This window comes from Cololabis saira, chromosome 10 (genome assembly GCF_033807715.1).
Source record: "Cololabis saira isolate AMF1-May2022 chromosome 10, fColSai1.1, whole genome shotgun sequence".
NCBI lineage: Eukaryota > Metazoa > Chordata > Actinopteri > Beloniformes > Belonidae > Cololabis > Cololabis saira.
The window spans coordinates 45,714,188-45,731,200 of NC_084596.1; the positions used below are offsets into that span (position 1 = coordinate 45,714,188).

The 17,013-nt window shown below is 39.8% G+C and overlaps 1 protein-coding gene across 3 annotated transcripts; it reads right to left on the minus strand.

The window, feature by feature from the left end:
• Positions 1 to 2,507: 2,507 nt before the first annotated feature.
• On the minus strand, positions 2,508 to 14,301 carry LOC133453147 (zinc finger protein 665-like). 3 transcript variants are annotated; one of them, XM_061733041.1, is made up of 7 exons: positions 14,164 to 14,301; positions 9,438 to 9,640; positions 7,616 to 7,708; positions 7,293 to 7,388; positions 5,574 to 5,684; positions 5,366 to 5,495; positions 2,508 to 4,422 (listed from the first exon to the last, which is right to left on the minus strand). In XM_061733041.1, the coding sequence occupies exons 1-7, from the start codon at positions 14,174 to 14,176 to the stop codon at positions 2,549 to 2,551; spliced, it is 2,520 nt and encodes an 839-aa protein (XP_061589025.1). In that variant the 5' UTR covers positions 14,177 to 14,301; the 3' UTR covers positions 2,508 to 2,548. The 3 variants fall into 3 exon arrangements, with proteins under 3 accessions (XP_061589025.1, XP_061589024.1, XP_061589026.1); XM_061733040.1 differs by having other exon boundaries at positions 2,508 to 4,425; XM_061733042.1 differs by lacking the exon at positions 14,164 to 14,301 and having other exon boundaries at positions 2,508 to 4,425; positions 7,293 to 7,366; positions 9,438 to 9,577.
• Between the last annotated feature and the right edge of the window lie 2,712 nt (positions 14,302 to 17,013).

The window sequence follows — 17,013 nt, forward strand, 5'->3', positions numbered from 1 at the left end:
CTGATTGGGATGTTCAGAGAAACCTGCGTGGATTTGGGCGAACGCACAGTTTTGTACATATGAATTTTTGCGTTCGTGTAAATTCCACGCACGGTTTCACGTTGAAAAACACGCACTCTTAGTACATGAGGCCCCTGAACAGCTACGTTGACCGCAGTCTGGGGACACTTTTAAAAAGGGTCTGAAACCCTGTTTGTTCAGGAAGGCTTTCCCTGGTCTTTCAGAGATGTCTTTATCGTCTCTGTGCTTTTACAGGACTGTCTCAGAAAATTACAATATTGGGATTTTCTGTAATGCAATTACAAAAACAAAAATGTCATACATTCTGGATTCATTACAAATCAACTGAAATATTGTAAGCCTTTTATTATTTTAATATTGCTGATCATGGTTTACAAGAAAACTCAAATATCCTATCTCAAAAAATTTGAATATTCTGGGAATCTTAATCTTAAACTGTAAACCATAATCAGCAATATTAAAATAATAAAAGGCTTGCAATATTCCAGTTGATTTGTAATGAATCCAGAATGGATGTATTTTGTTTTTGTAATTGCATTACAGAAAATAAAGAACTTTATCACAATATTCTAATTTTCTGAGACAGTCCTGTATGCTTTTACTTCTGGTTTCTTATGTGCCTTGATTTTATTCCTTTTTGTTTATTTTGTTTATTGGTTTCTGTAGCACTTTGAGATTATTTTATGAAAAGTGCTTAACAAATAAAATGTATTATTATTATTATTATTATTATTATCTGCTGCCCTCTAGCCACCCCCTCCTGACCGGGTCACCAGGGGCCCCCGGGGGCCCCTCCACCCACCGGTACGGTTCTCTGCTGCCCTCTAGCGACCACCTCCCCCCCACCCACCAACACGGAGCTGACAACACGCTGGAGGTTAACAAAGGTCATTTAATGTGAAACTCAAACCATGCACACTATGGGAGATGTAAAAAGGCCTACAGAAACAAATTCAGTCGACGTATTTACAAAGAAGCTCACTTTCACGCTTCTGTCTTTGAAGGCCTTTCAAACAAAAACTAATTAAAAACAAACGTTCTTCAGTAACACACCTAGCACTCATACAGCAGCTCAGCCACGTCTACAGAAAAAGGTTCATTTGTGCTGCTCCCAAGTTTTGCATCTTCCTTAATCTACATCAAGAGGCGTGATGATCAAGACTTTTTCTTCAGAAAATGATCCTTGGATTCCACAGCAGCAGAGATGGTGTGAAGCTCCACCCAGCTCCGCTGATTGTGGCCCCCGGGGGCCACGGCCCGCCTGCAGAGGACGTGAGGGCGGAGCTCAGGACAGCGCCCCCCGCTGGGACTCTTGGGGAGCTCGGTAAAGTCCAGTCCAATATTAACCAGACATCACAAACAAAGGGACAGAAAAACAGAACACTGGAGAACTGATAAGAAGTGATAAGGAATGAAGCACGAGAGCGTCGTCTTGTGCTAGTCGTCGCAGACAAACAGTCGTGTCACCTCACTCTCAAAAGCGTGACTCTATATTACAGGTTACGTTGGTCCGCTGACGTTTTAGTACCCTTCTTTCTAGCAAGTGCAATGTGAGTGTACTTCAGTGTTGGGTGTGACGGGCATAGACATATAAACGTATCCGCCGCATGGAGCTGCTGCGATACGTCAACGTCGCCGCCATATTGGATGTTCAAGACTGCGCTGTAAACTAATACAAGTAAATGGACTTATTTTCATAAAGTGCCTTTCTACAAAGAAATGTACGTTTTACGTCTCATTTATTCATTCAAACACGCACTAATATACTTGGGAAACAGTTAGGCACCAAATTTAAAATATTTAATTTTCTCAGACGGCAAAAATAAGAACTTTATTGATCCCACATAGGAGTAATTCATGTTATATCAGCTATAGAGAACAAGGTAGTGCCGAAAAACAATATATATCCCCCTCACAAAAATAAGAAAAATAGAGAAACATATTTTCTCATCAACAAAACATATTTTACATAAACATATTTAAAAATTTTCAAGTAACAAAATAAAAATTTTCAGATTTTTTTCAGTTATTTTATTGTCTGAAATGGTTCCAATATGTTATTTTGTTATTTGAAAATTTTTAAATTTGTTTTGTTGATGAGAAAATATGTTTCTCTATTTTTCTTATTTTTGTGAGGGGTATTTATTGTTTTTCGGCACTACCTTGTTCTCTATAGCTGATATAACATGAATTACTCCTATGTGGGATCAATAAAGTTCTTATTTTTGCCATCTGAGAAAATTAAATATATTATATTTGGTGCCTAACTGTTTCCCAAGTATATTAGTGCGTGTGTGAATGAATAAATGAGACGTAAAACGTACATTTCTTTGTAGAAAGGCGCTAAATGGACTTATTTTCATAAGTCCATTTAAGTCCAAATGGACTTATTTTCATAAGTCCATTTACTTGTATTAGTTTACAGCGCAGTCTTGCCACATCCAATATGGCGGCGACGTTGACGTATCGCAGCAACTCCATGGGGCGGATATGTTTATATGTCTATGGTGAGGGGCGTGTGCCCCGGTCAGGTCATGCTGGCGTGGCTCTTCAGGTGCCTCCTCAGGTGGTTGAGGCAGGTGTAGGTCTTGGGGCAGATCTGGCAGTGGTAGGGCCTCACCCCCGAGTGGTTCAGCATGTGCTGCTTCAGCACGCTGCCGTCGGAGAAGGCCTTCCCGCACTGCGAGCACACGTACGGCCGCTCGCCCGTGTGCACGCGCATGTGCACCGTCACCTTGTGGGCCATGGTGAAGCCCTTGCCGCACACGCTGCACTTGAAGGGCCTCTCCCCGGTGTGGGTGAGCCGGTGCGTGCGCATGGCGCCCATCTGAGAGAAGGCCTTCCCGCAGTCGGGGCAGACGTGCGGCTTCTCGCCCGTGTGGACCCGGGTGTGGCTCCTCAGCCCCCCGGCCGTGGAGAAGCACTGCGAGCAGTGCGTGCACTGGTACGGCCGCTCCCCCGTGTGAGTGCGCATGTGCTGCTTCAGGTCGTAGCGGTTTCTGAAGCCGCGGCCGCACACCATGCAGCTCTCGGGCCGCTCGTCGTTGTGGCGCAGCTCGTGGTTGGCCAGGCATTTCTCAGACAGGAAGCACTTCCCGCACTCCTGACACTGATAGGGTTTCTCGTGGTCAACTCTCTGGTGGTACTTGAGCTCGCTGATGCCGGGGAAGGTTTCGTCGCAGTAGCGGCAGCGGAAGCGGTGGTTGGGGCTGTACGGGAGCTGGTGCTCGCTCATCTGGTGGTTCCGGAGCAGGTGGGCCATCTTGAAGGTCTTCCCGCAGTGAGAACACTCGTACTTGGTCAGCAGCTGCACGCACTGGTGCCGGACCCGCTCGTGCAGGGATCTGAATTGACAACCACACTTGGTGCAGACGTGAGCAGCGTTTTTACACTTCCTCTTCCTGTGCCCGGACAGGTGCGCCTCCGTGCGGAAGGCCTTCCCGCACTGAGAGCACTTGTACGGTTTCACCGCCGTGTGGAACCTCTGGTGTTCCAGGAACTCGAAGCGATACTTAAAGCTCCGTCCACACAGTGGACAGTTGTGCGTGACTCTACCTCGGGGGTAGATGGCTTTGATGGAGGTCTTCCTGGAAGACAGGCACGCAGCAGTCCGGTGGCTGGAGACACTTTTCCTAAGTTTACCTCCACTCATTAACTTAGCCGTCTCCATGTCACCACCTTCTTCGTGCCGTTGTTGATGCTTGGCCAGACTCTTGGAAGAGATGAAACTCTTTCCACACTGCTTGCACTGATAGGGCTTGTCGTGGTCCACCTGCTGATGATACTTCAGGTCCCCGATTCCCGAAAACCCAACGCCGCAGTGGCTGCACTTGAACAGGCGGCTCTGAGCATGAGTCAGCAGGTGTTCCTTCAGGCCGCTGGACTTGGGAAAGCTCTTTCCGCACTGCCCACAGTCGTAGTTGGGCGCGCGTTTTGGGCAGTGGTGTCGGAATTTGTCCAGCGAGGTCGGAAAACTGTTCCCGCATTTAATGCAAAGGTACGCAGCGTTTTTACACTTGCGGAGCCGGTGGCCGGCCAGCAGGGTGGCCGTCCTGAAGGCCCTCCCGCACTCCGAGCAGCTGTAGGGCAGCAGGCCGCTGTGGACTCTCCTGTGCTCGATGAGGACGGAGTGATGCTTGAAACATTTGCCACACTCGGGGCACTTGTGGAGCCCCAACTGCTGCTTCCTGCTCGGGGACGAGGACATGTCGGCCCTTTTCGGTGATTCTGGGAAGTCCGTGGAGGTGGAAGGGTTTGTGGAAAGCTCTTCGTCAAACATCACGATCTGGGGGACGTCGTTGTTTTCGTCGTCACAAGCACTGGGGTGGGACGCAATCGCCACCTCCAGGGAAGGAGGGAGAGACAGAGATGGAATCAGAAGGTCGTCCGATTGAAACGGTGCTGCTGGGAAATCGAGGGAAGGAAATTGTTAGTGCCTCACATTTTGGAGAAACAGACTGTATGTATGAAGTAGGGGTGTAACAATATATCGTGCCACGAAATTTCGCGATACAAAAACGTCACGATACGTGTTGTGGAGGTGACAAACTGTAGCACAATATTGGGTTATTAATATGAATATATTGTGTTTACTATTAACATCCTATTGGTGCAGCGGGATCACGTGACGACCTCGACCCCGGACCAAAATCTTCCTCCGCTCAGAAGAAACTAGTACCGTTTTGTGTCCCGATCACGGGACTCGAGCAGGGTTTTGACTTCTAAGGTGAGCATGAATCAATGTTTTTTATGATGTAAAGATTGTGTCGTCCCCGACGGTGTGAGGATGAAACAATAACGGGGTTCACCTTACGGCCTCAGGCTGGAGCAGGTGAAGCTCTGAGCTCTGACAGAAGATCAATAACAGTCATGCTGCATTTGGAGTTTGGGACTTTTCATAGTTTATTTATTTACTTTTATTTAGTTATTTAATTTTAGTTGTTAAATTTCTGGAAAAGAAAAAAGTAAAATCATACATGAGAGAAACTATTCAGTTTGTGGCAAAATATTTGTACTTGTATGAAACTGAAGATGCATAATGCAAACCTGACATTTACTTTTAGTTCAGTTTGTGGAAAATGGTTGGCCTGGCTTTCTCTTTAAAACTTAAACAGTTATAAAGCATTACAAACTGTAACAATAGGACAAACGTACAGCATTGTTTTGTATTTTATGTCTTTCAAATAAAAGACACTTTTTTCCAGTCATATGTTCCTAATTCAAGGTTGTTAAAAAAATACTGCTATAATATCGTATCGTTATCGTGACCTCAATATGGTGTATCGTACCGTATCGTGAGATTATGTATCGTTACACCCCTAGTATGAAGTGTATGAAAACATACCAGTGGTGCTCTTTGCAAGTTTTCCGTGGCACTGTTTGCTCTGGAGAAGAAATTTAAGGTCCTCCCCATTTGAGACACACTGCATGTACTCCTCCAGGACGGCCGGGGCGGCGCTGATCCACGACGCCGTCTGCACCGCAACACAAGAGGAATGCTGAAGCTGCAGCTGAAGGGAGCCCCACTCACCCTCTTTAGATCCACTAGTCACCTGCTTGAAGTCCGGGATGGGAAGGAGCTCTTCCAGTCTTGTAAAGAATTCACAAACCAACGTCTCCAGCGCCGTGTCAAAGTCGGGGCCATATTCTACTGGAAACACATTCTGTTGGATGAAACAAGGGGATTTTACACACTGGTATGGACATTTGACATTTCTCCCAACGCTTTCACCGACTGAAGAAAAACCCAGTACAAGTATAATGGCCACAGTTACATGAGGGTTTTTAATTCGGAATTAATTATTCAGAATTAAATAATTCATAAATAAAACTATTTTCCTTTGAGTTTACATGGAAATAGTAATTCTGAATTGAGGTTTCCATGGAAAACAAGTTTGATGGTCTTTCTCCAATTCCTCTCCAGGTCTGGGGGTTGGGAAGGTTCTGATTGGATAGGGGGGGGACCGGAAGTTAAACTACCGGAAGAAAAACTAACTTAGTAACTTTGAAAATCTGTTCTTTTAATTATTTCCAGTCCTCCAAGCTATTTCTTAAATAAATGGTCTCTGCTCTTGACCAGCGTTTACTGCTGCTGCATCTTGAAACTTTGTTTGGAAAACCAGCCCAGCAGGAATATAAGGTCATGGAGACAGACGGGGGAGGGAACGAGCAGAAAGAAACACCGGAATTAATTTAAAGAGGAATGAATGTTTACATGATCGCGGAATTATTCTTTTCAGATTTAAAATCAGAATAAACCAGCCACTTACAGGACTGTCTTAGAAAATTAGAATATTGTGATTTTTAAAATGACAACTTAAATTGGTTTTGCCGGTTTCCTTAGCATCTTTTCATTTTCTGTTTTCAGAGCTATCATTATTATCATATTATTGCTATTATTATCATTATTACTATTATTATTATCATCATCATTATTGTTATTGTTATTATTATTATTATTTTGTGTAGACTTATGATACTTCATTTGTTTTTTTGTATACTATATTCAGTTAAAAGGTGGGCAAGATAAGCTTTATGCTTCAAGCCCAGGCCTTTTCGGTCAAATAATCACAATGTTGACCAGGGAAAAACCTGTGTTATCTTGTTTGTTGATTTTTGTTTGTGATTGACCGAAATAAATATTAACTAACTAATTAAAATTTTCTGTAATGCAATTACAAAAACAAAAATGTCATACATTCTGGATTCATTACAAATCACCTGAAATATTGTAAGCCTTTTATTATTTTAATATTGCTGATCATGACTTACAGTTTAAGAAAACTCAAATATCCTATCTCAAAAAATTTGAATATTCTGGGAATCTTAATCTTAAACTGTAAACCATAATCAGCAATATTGAAATAATAAAAGGCTTGCAATATCTCAGTTGATTTGTAATGAATCCAGAATGTATGACATTTTTGTTTTTTTAAATTGCATTACAGAAAATAAAGAACTTTATCACAATATTCAAATTTTCTGAGACAGTCCTGTATAGTTTAGTTATTACAATCAGATATAAAATCAGTCAGATGAAACATAACTCAGGGTTCCTACACATTTTTCAAGGTCAAATTCAAGCACTTTTCAAGCACTTTCTAATTTTCTGAGACAGTCCTGTAGTTCAGAATTAAGTTTATTTCGGAATGGCCATTTTAATTCAGAATTAGGTGTTTACATGGTCATTTTTACTCATTTTTAATCTGATTTAATTTTAATTCTGAATTAAAGAGGAATTAAACTTCCCATGTAAATGCACTCATTGTTACCTTGAGAAAGTGCTCCCTGCCATCAGTGTCTTCGATGAGGCCTTGCACCAGCTTCATGAAGTTCGCCTCCGGAGCTTCAATCACAGGATCATTGGTCTGGTTACAACACAAGATGCCAGTCACATTACTTTAAGTTGGAATGTTTTCAAATACCAGTTTATACCAGTAACTCATCATTATTATCATCACATATTCATCTGCTGAGTAAATCATTACCTAATCGAGCAGACATAAGACGTAAAAAAAAAGGATACATTTGTTAATATACTGACATATTTTTATCAGAATTAATTGATCATCAGAGAGATAACAGCAGCATTCACCTCCTCGATGCATGAAGATCGGATTCTGTTGAGATGAGTCTCGACTGCCTTCAGATCTTCAGGATGCTCAGAGCGCAGCAGCTCCAGAGTTGTCTGGGAGGAAAAGCATTTGTTCATTTGATGTTTCATTTATTGTGCATCGCTCTGATTTATGACCCTCTCAAGCTAAAAATGCACATACACGACTGTCTCAGAAAATTAGAATATTGTGATAAAGTTCTTTATTTTCTGTAACGCAATTAAAAAAACAAAATGTCATACATTCTGGATTCATTACAAATCAACTGAGATATTGCAAGCCTTTTATTATTTTAATATTGCTAATTTTGGCTTACAGTTTAAGATTAAGATTCCCAGAATATTCAAATTTTTTGAGATAGGATATTTGAGTTTTCTTAAGCTGTAAGCCATGATCAGCAATATTAAAATAATAAAAGGCTTACAATATTTCAGTTGATTTGTAATGAATCCAGAATGTATGACATTTTTGCATTACAGAAAATAAAAGACTTTATCACAATATTCTAATTTTCTGAGACAGTCCTGTATAGGGAAAAAAAATGCTATAAAAATCATTATATATATATATTAATCTAATATTCAATAATTGAATCTTGATCCTTTAAATTCTAGTTTTAATACTGTTTTTGATGAGGTGGGGGATACGACAAAAGAAAATATTTCTATAATGAATAGTGGCGGGTGGGAAGGGCATTGCTGGTGATTAGAGTCTCAGAAAAGTCAGGTAGAAGCAGAAACATTCATTTCATTGTATTAGTACTATATGCAATTTCAGGTTTAAAATAATCACATCTTGTGGGGACCTTTAAGCCAAAAAACCCCCAAACAAAATATATTAAACTCTGCAATAAAATAATCATATTTCATAATCATAAGTATTTTTCTTCTGTTTTTCTTCTCTGCATAAATCTCTTAAACTACTTCCGCTTTGCACAACATTACAAATCGTTTCATAATTTTCAGGGTCTTAACTCTTTTAACTGGCAGTTTAAATTAAAAGATGAGCAATGACAGTAATTTCATCTCATTAGTAGTTTTGATACATGTTTGGCTTGAGGGTGTAAAAAGTATCAGTAGTGTATAATAGACCTGTAAGAGTAACTGATATTGGATTTAAGAAAAGTAAAAAGAAAAAAAAAAGACACACATACATACAGGACTGTCTCAGAAAATTAGAATATTGTGATTTTCTGTAATGCAATTACAAAAACAAAAATGTCATACATTCTGGATTTATTACAAATCAACTGACATATTGCAAGCCTTTTATTATTTTAATATTGCTGATTGCAATATTTCAATATTGTGATAAAGAACTTTATCACAATATTCTAATTTTCTGAGACAGTCCTGTATATGTATGTGTATATGTTTGTGTGTGTGTGTGTGTGTGTGTGTGTGTGTGTGTGTGTGTGTGTGTGTGTGTGTGTGTGTGTGTGTGTGTGTGTGTGTGTGTGTGTGTGTCATATATGTAGATATCTTTTTTTTTTTGTATAGAAATTAAATTAATTTTGATTATAATCAAATAGAGTTTAGGATTTAATATGTTTTTACTTCTTCCTACTCCTTTTCGAGCATGTTAATTATGATGGATGCATGTTTTTATTCATTTTGTTTTCTTATTTACATGTATTTATTATTGATTATTATTGTTTTGTATTCACTACTGTTTCATGTTTCGAAATAAAATTTCAATTCAATTCAAACAAAAAAGAAAAAGGATTTAAATAAAAGAGTACAGCCTGAAGGAAGCATGAGGGTTGATCTTTAGAACACATATCCACACATGTCATGTATTTACCCTTGCTCTCAGGCCCAGAGAGAGCAGTCTCCCTTCTCTTTTACTCATCAGTTCAGGAACTGCATCCGTTACCATGGACACGAACTCCTCCAGCTTCCCGTAGTGCTTGATGTTGCGCTGCCGCACCACCTCCCACATCACGGCCGACATGAGCCGGAGCGGCGGGACCAGCAGGGCCAGCGAGGACAGCGGCACGCTGAACTCTGCAGAGAGACAACACAAACATCGGTCAGCGGCACGCTGAACTCTGCAGAGAGACAACACAAACATCGGTCAGCGGCACGCTGAACTCTGCAGAAAGACAACACAAACATCGGTCAGCGGCACGCTGAACTCTGCAGAGAGACAACACAAACATCGGTCAGCGGCACGCTGAACTCTGCAGAGAGACAACACAAACATCGGTCAGTGGCACGCTGAACTCTGCAGAGAGACAACACAAACATCGGTCACGCAAGCCGCCGAGCACAGAACAAGTGCCGTGTTACACTTTTAAGCTGAACAAAGGCCGACTTGGGCGACAAAAATGTAACTGAATACCAGAAAGTGGTTCGTGCCAACCTTTTTTTATTTTAAACAAAACTTTATTGAAAATATACAAAATCTCGAAGAGGATAACGGACAAATATCAATTAAAATGCAATATGAAAAGAAAAGGAAGATTAAAATTAAAAATGGAAATTCTTGTAAGGAATAGAAAAAACAAGGCGCTCTAAAGAATTAAAAGGTGCATATGAATAACAAAGTAAATTAAGCATTTAAATTCACATACAGGACTGTCTCAGAAAATTAGAATATTGTGATTTTCTGTAATGCAATTACAAAAACAAAATTGTCATACATTCTGGATTCATTACAAATCAACTGAAATATTGCAAGCCTTTTATTATTTTAATATTGCTGATCATGGCTTACAGCTTAAGAAAACTCAAATATCCTATCTCAAAAAATTTGAATATTCTGGGAATCTTAAACTGTAAGCCATGATCAGCAATATTAAAATAATAAAAGGCTTGCAATATTTCAGTTGATTTGTAATGAATCCAGAATGTATGACATTTTTGTTTTTTTAATTGCATTACAGAAAATCACAATATTCTAATTTTCTGAGACAGTCCTGTAATGGAGCAAAGAAAAGGAGAGGAATTATTAAATTAGAATAACAAATCACGAGCAATGTCTAGACCTATTTTACTTGCATTTTTGTTTTCTACTCTTTTAGGACATGTGAAAAAAATCTTAAAACCGTTAATAAAACCCCGGAAAGAGGGTTTACAATTTCTCAATTTGGCACAGTGAATATGGTACTTACCCAGTAACAAAATTATATGAATAATATCAGAAACAGAAAATTCCAAATCATCCATGAAGAAAATAATATGGCTTAATTCAAAAGGTGGAACATTATTAATTTTAAGAGATATCCAATTGTGTGTGTCTGTCCAGAAACAATGAGACAAAGGACATTGATAAAACAAATGATCCAGTGTTTCTTTATCCTTTTTGCAGAAGGAACAGGTTCATGCCAACTCCTTGAAGGAGGAGCTGAATGAGGGCTTGAAAAGTCTTGTTTCTTTTCTATTAACACAGTGTTGCAAAAGCAAAGGTTTGGTACCTGCTACTGGCCCCCTAATTTACCCCTAATTTACTGCTGCTGACACAGAATCCTTGAGTGCTGAACAGAGGTGGGTAGTAACGAGTTACATTTACTCCGTTACATTTACTTGAGTAAGTTTTGGGAAATTTTGTACTTTTAGGAGTAGTTTTGAATCACTATACTTTTTACTTTTACTTGAGTAGATTTGTGAAGAAGAAACTGTTCCTCTTACTGCGCTACATTAGGCTACGTTGAGCTGTTACTTTTCTTTTATCCGCGTACGCGTCAATCTCATGACATCACTAGAGCCGGGTATCATCACTGACCTCCCGATACGATACGATTCCGATACACTAAGTCCCAAGACGATACGATTTCCGATACGATTCGATATAGATATTCTAGTTACAATAACGGAATAACGTGATCCTTCCATCGCTACGTCCGGCCAGAGAAGCCCCACCCTGACTGGTGAAAAGAAGCAGCCTGCTCACTCCTCAAGTAAGGAGGAGACTTGAGCTCAGTGCAGGGCCTCCCGGGGTTGGTAGAGGGAGCAATGCCCAGGACTAACTTAGGAAGGAGCACTGGGTGATAAAGTGGGGGAAAAAAAATCGGGATTAAAAAATAAAATAAAAATAAATTTAAATCGATACTTGGATTTATGTATCGATAATCGTTCCTACACATGTATATCGATGAAATATCGATATATCGATATTTTTAACCCACCCCTAGACATAACTGAGTGATTCTTTGGGAAAAATGTTTGTTTTTGCATGTTTTGTCACATTTACACAGACTCAAACACACACAGAGTTTCTATGAGTTCATGGGCTTGTTCTAGTTCTGCCTGGTTAGAAAAGAAAAGTACAAAGGCTTGACATTTTGTGCTTAATTTATTTTTTTATTCTGTTATTATTGTATTTATTTTATTATTTATTAAAGTACTTGAATGTACTTTAAGATTTTAATTTAAGCTATTTTTTTATTTTTTATTAATTTTAATTTATTTTATTATTTTATTGATTTAATTTGCCTGAAGATGATTATTTTGTACTTTTGTCTGTTTGAATGGTTGTGTTAAAAAAATAAATCAGACGTTACTCAACAGTTACTCAGTACTTGAGTAGTTTTTTCACCAAGTACTTTTTTACTTTTACTCAAGTAATTATTTGGATGAATATTTTTTACTTCTACTTGAGTCATATTATTCTGAAGTAACAGTACTTTTACTTGAGTACAATTTTTGGCTACTCTACCCACCTCTGGTGCTGAAACACATTTAGCGCTTTGACCACGAAAGCAAATTAATTCAGGGTTCCTACACATTTTTCAAGGTCAAATTCAAGCACTTTCAAGGGTCATTTTCAAAATCTTCAAGCACCTTATTGCTGGGGTAAAATATCTACATATTTTCCGCTTTTTATCACAATTATGTACATTGTATCAGGCTGTAAACATCTAGTTTTTTTTTTTTTTAAATATTTTTATCCCGGTTTTTTTTCCCATTTTTACCACCCCGTGCTCCTACCTACTGACAGTCCTGGGCATTGCCATCCTCTACCAACCCCGGGAGGGCCCTGCACTGAGCTCAGGTCTCCTCCTTAACCTGAGGAGTGAGCAGGCCGCATCTTTTCACCAGACAGGGTGGGTCTTCTCCGGCCGAACGTAGCGCGTGGAAGGATCACGTTATTCCGGCTGGATCCTCCCCACCCCATCTGGCGCCCCGGTTGGCCAGAGGGGGCATGTGTAGCCCAGGACTGTGTGCATGTTTTTGTGAGGGTAGCTCACACTAGCTACCCAGGGGAACACGGGGAGAACATGCAAACTCCACACAGAAAGATCCTTTCGCCAACCCCACCCATGGTGTGGGCACTGAAGTCATGGGGGAACTAACACGCACTCCAGCACCCACAGCGTCCCCCGGCGGGAATCGAACCCAGGACCTTCTTGCTGTGAGACCGCTGCACTACCAGCTGCGCCACCGTGCCCCCTGTAAACATCTAGTTATCCGGGTTCCTACGGGTGCTTGAAATCCTTGAAAGTGCTTGAATTTCAATGTTGTGTTTTCAAGGCCTGAAACGTGATTGCATTTTAGTTTAAGTGCTTGAAATTATTGAAGTTGAATTGAAGTTTGAAAGTGAAGTTTTTGTGTGATTATTTTTAATATTGACTGCCAGATTAGATGGCAAACCAAGACTTCTTGCAGATAGGTGACACATTTTGAAACATAGAAATGTATAGGACTGTCTGAGAAAATTAGAATATTGTGATAAAGTTCTTTATTTTCTGTAATGCAATTAAAAAAACAAAAATGTCATACATTCTGGATTCATTACAAATCAACTGAAATATTGCAAGCCTTTTATATTTTTAATATTGCTGATTATGGCTTACAGTTTAAGATTAAGATTCCCAGAATATTCTAATTTTTTGAGATAGGATATTTTAGTTTTCTTAAGCTGTAAACCATGATATATGACATTTTTGTTTTTGTAATTGCATTACAGAAAATCACAATATTCTAATTTTCTAAGACAGTCCTGTACAGTCTGATCCAATTTTGTGAAAAGAGTTATCATTTCAAGCACTTAAACTAGAATGCAAGCACTTTTCAGGCCTTGAAAACACAATATTGGAATTCAAGCACCTTTAAGGATTTCAAGCACCCGTAGGAACCCTGATAATTATGGTTGTAAACTGTGGTGTCGACGCATGCGCACCTCACCGTCGCTTATCGACAACTATTTCACCTAAAGGCTGATTTATGGTTCTGCGTTAAAACAACGCACAACCTACGGCGTAGGGTACGCCGTAGCCTCTGCGTAGATTTAACGCAGAACCATAATTCAGGCTTAACATTTTATATTTTTATTGAAGAGGTGGGCCTTTCAAATTTTGTTTTGAAAGTTTTTATAACAATACTTAACAGCCATATCAGCTTATCTTTCGCTATTCTTCATGGGTAAAAAGCGGCTGGTTCGTGAGCAGAAGTGTTGTTGTTCCAGGGATTAGTCGGGGCCCGCTGAGCCCAGGCCAGTCCCTCAGCCCAGCTACTCAGCCGGGCTACAAACAAGCAGCAATCACAATCACAAACTATTTAGTCGCGTTTCACAGCGTGATACGTACCCATGTCGTTCATCCTGAAGTACCTTTAACAACTTAAAGGAGAAAACTCACTACGGTGCGATGTTTTACATGGCTTCGGTTAGCGTGCTAGCTACTTCAATAGGAAGCTTCAGGCGCCAACTTCTTCCTGAAACACGCTGTTCATCCGAGGGGGGGCGTTGCCCGTAGACATGTACGTAGACGCCGCATGGAGCTGCTGCGATACGTCAACGAGGCCGCCATATTGGATGTGGCAAGACTGCGCTGTAAACTAATACAAGTAAATGGACTTATTTTCATAAAGCGCCTTTCTGCAAAGAAATGTACGTTTTACGTCTAATTTATTCATTCACACACGCACTAATATACTTGGGAAACAACACAAACAAGGTAGTGCCGAAAAACAATATATATCCCCCCCTCACAAAAATAAGAAAAATAGAGAAAATCATCAACAAAGCATATTTTACATAAACATATTTTAAAATTTTCAAGTAACACAATAACATATTTGAACCATTTTTCAGATGTTTTCAGTTATTTATTGTCTGAAAAATGGTTCAAATGCTATTTTATTGTCTGAAAAAATGGTTCAAATGTTATTTTATTGTCTGAAAAATGGTTCAAATATGTTATTTTGTTACTTAAAAAATTTTAAATTTGTTTTGTTGATGAGAAAATATGTTTGTCTTATTTTCTTATTTTTGTAAGGGGGGATGTATATTGTTTTTCGGCACTACGTTTGTTCTCTATGGCTGATATTTATGAATTACTCCTATGTGGGATCAATAAAGTTCTTATTTTTGCCCTCTGAGAAAATTAAATATATTATATTTGGTGCTTAACTGTTTCCCAAGTATATTAGTGCGTGTGTGAATGAATAAATGAGACGTAAAAGGTACATTTATTTGCGCTTTATAAAAAAATAAGTCAATTTACTTGTATTAGTTCACAGCACAGTCTTGCCACATCCAATATGGCGGCAACGTTGACGTATCGCAGCAGCTCCATGGGGCGGATACCGCGTTATTTACGTATTACGTATGTGTCAATGGCGTTGCCCCCGTCAGCGTTTGCCGAGATCAGAGAGGCTTGTTTTTGGTTACGGGGCAGCCCGTATAGAGCCATTCAAAAGGATTGTATATTCAGGATAACAAGCACCGCTCCACCGGACAACTGAGATTTTAAAACTAATGAGCAACGTGAACGTCCCACAATCTGGGAACCCTAACCCTTCCTCATACATTTAATAGTTCTGAAATGTATCTGTATTTCTAAATAATAAATAAATACATACATGCTACATATAGTTAAGTTAAGACAAGAACTATGTTTTAAAATAATATTATATAATAATAATATTATTAAAATGTATTCGTATATTAATATCAACTTTGGGAAACAAGAAAAGTGTCATAATTATTATTTTCACACACAGATAACTTTAAAAAAATTATATTTAACTGACTTCACTGAAATAAAAATAGAAGTTATCATCATTGCTTTAAAATATATAACTATTCATACTCCACTGTATATTTAAATTGGAAATCCACAGACAAAATGAACCTTATTAAATCAAACATATCTACAGCCTGGTTAAACAAAAAAAACAACCAACAACAACATTTTGGTCTCTATTGTTTGATTTCACATCCATGACAACTCTGTGGGAGGTGAATTTTTAGTGCCGCTCCAGGGGAATTTATTTATTTTGAATATGAGGCGTGGCTTTTTGATTGGCGGACGACCCAGACAATGGCTAGGTGGTTAGCCATTCTAACTTCCTCATCCATGACCATCATGCTGCCAAGTTTACTGAAACAAACAGCAGTTTGGACTTACCTAGTGTTGGGAGTAGGGATGCCAACCGTCCCTTGAAAAACTGAATCGTCCCGTATTTATAAACTAAATTAGCGTCCCGTATTGAGCTGAAAAGGGACACACTTTTCCCGTGAGAGTCAAATAGTCATAAAATGCCAATGGAAAAAAGCATTGAGCTGTTGAGTTCATAAGTTATATGTTTCTGTTTTACTCCAACTGTAGCTACAGTCATGGCCTTTGAGCCACAAATATGTTTACATGTTTTCTAAAGACTTTCTGTTTGCACTTTTGTTATTGCACTAAAAATGTGCACAATTACAGAAATTGATGTTCTGCTTTCTTTCTATTGTTTTATATTGATTTATACAATTTGAAGTTTAGCAGGACAGGTTTCTGTTTAAAAAAGATACTTATTGTCCTACGTGGCCCGGTACTCCACGCCCCACAGTTTTAATAACACCGTAGACATCGCACACCCAACATTTAATAAATACATTTAACAAGGATACTTAGTCCTGGAGGGGGGGGTCATTGTCAGTATGATACCCTGACCTCCCCATCCATGTTTTTATTGCATTAATTACATTCACTCAAGACCAGGGGCAGGAGAGGGGCCCACATCACCCGCGTTACCTCGCCGGCCGGGGACGGGCGGGCCCCCCTGAGGAGGGGGGAGGGGGAAACGGTGCTGGACCCCCCCGGGGAGGAAAACGGTGCTGGACCCCCCGGGGAGGAAAACGGTGCTGGACCCCCCGGGGAGGAAAACGGTGCTGGACCCCCCGGGGAGGGAGACGGTGCTGGACCCCCCCCAGGGGGGGAGGGGGGGGGGGGGGAAATGGTGCTGGACCCCCCGGGGAGGGGAAATGGTGCTGGACCCCCCGGGGAGGAAACGGTGCTGAGAAAACTCAAATTATCCTATCTAAAAAAAATTGAATATTCTGGGAATCTTAAAATGTAAACCATAATCAGTAATATTAAAATAATAAAAGACTTGCAATATTTCAGTTGATTTGTAATGAATCCAGAATGTATGACATTTTTGTTTTT

Coding starts and splice junctions, on each gene's coding strand:
- LOC133453147 (XM_061733040.1), bottom strand. Junction 5,496..5,573: donor CCATCCCGGACTTCAAGCAG/GTGACTAGTGGA, acceptor GTTGCGGTGCAG/ACGGCGTCGTGGATCAGCGC. Junction 4,426..5,365: donor ACTTGCAAAGAGCACCACTG/GTATGTTTTCAT, acceptor TCGATTTCCCAG/CAGCACCGTTTCAATCGGAC.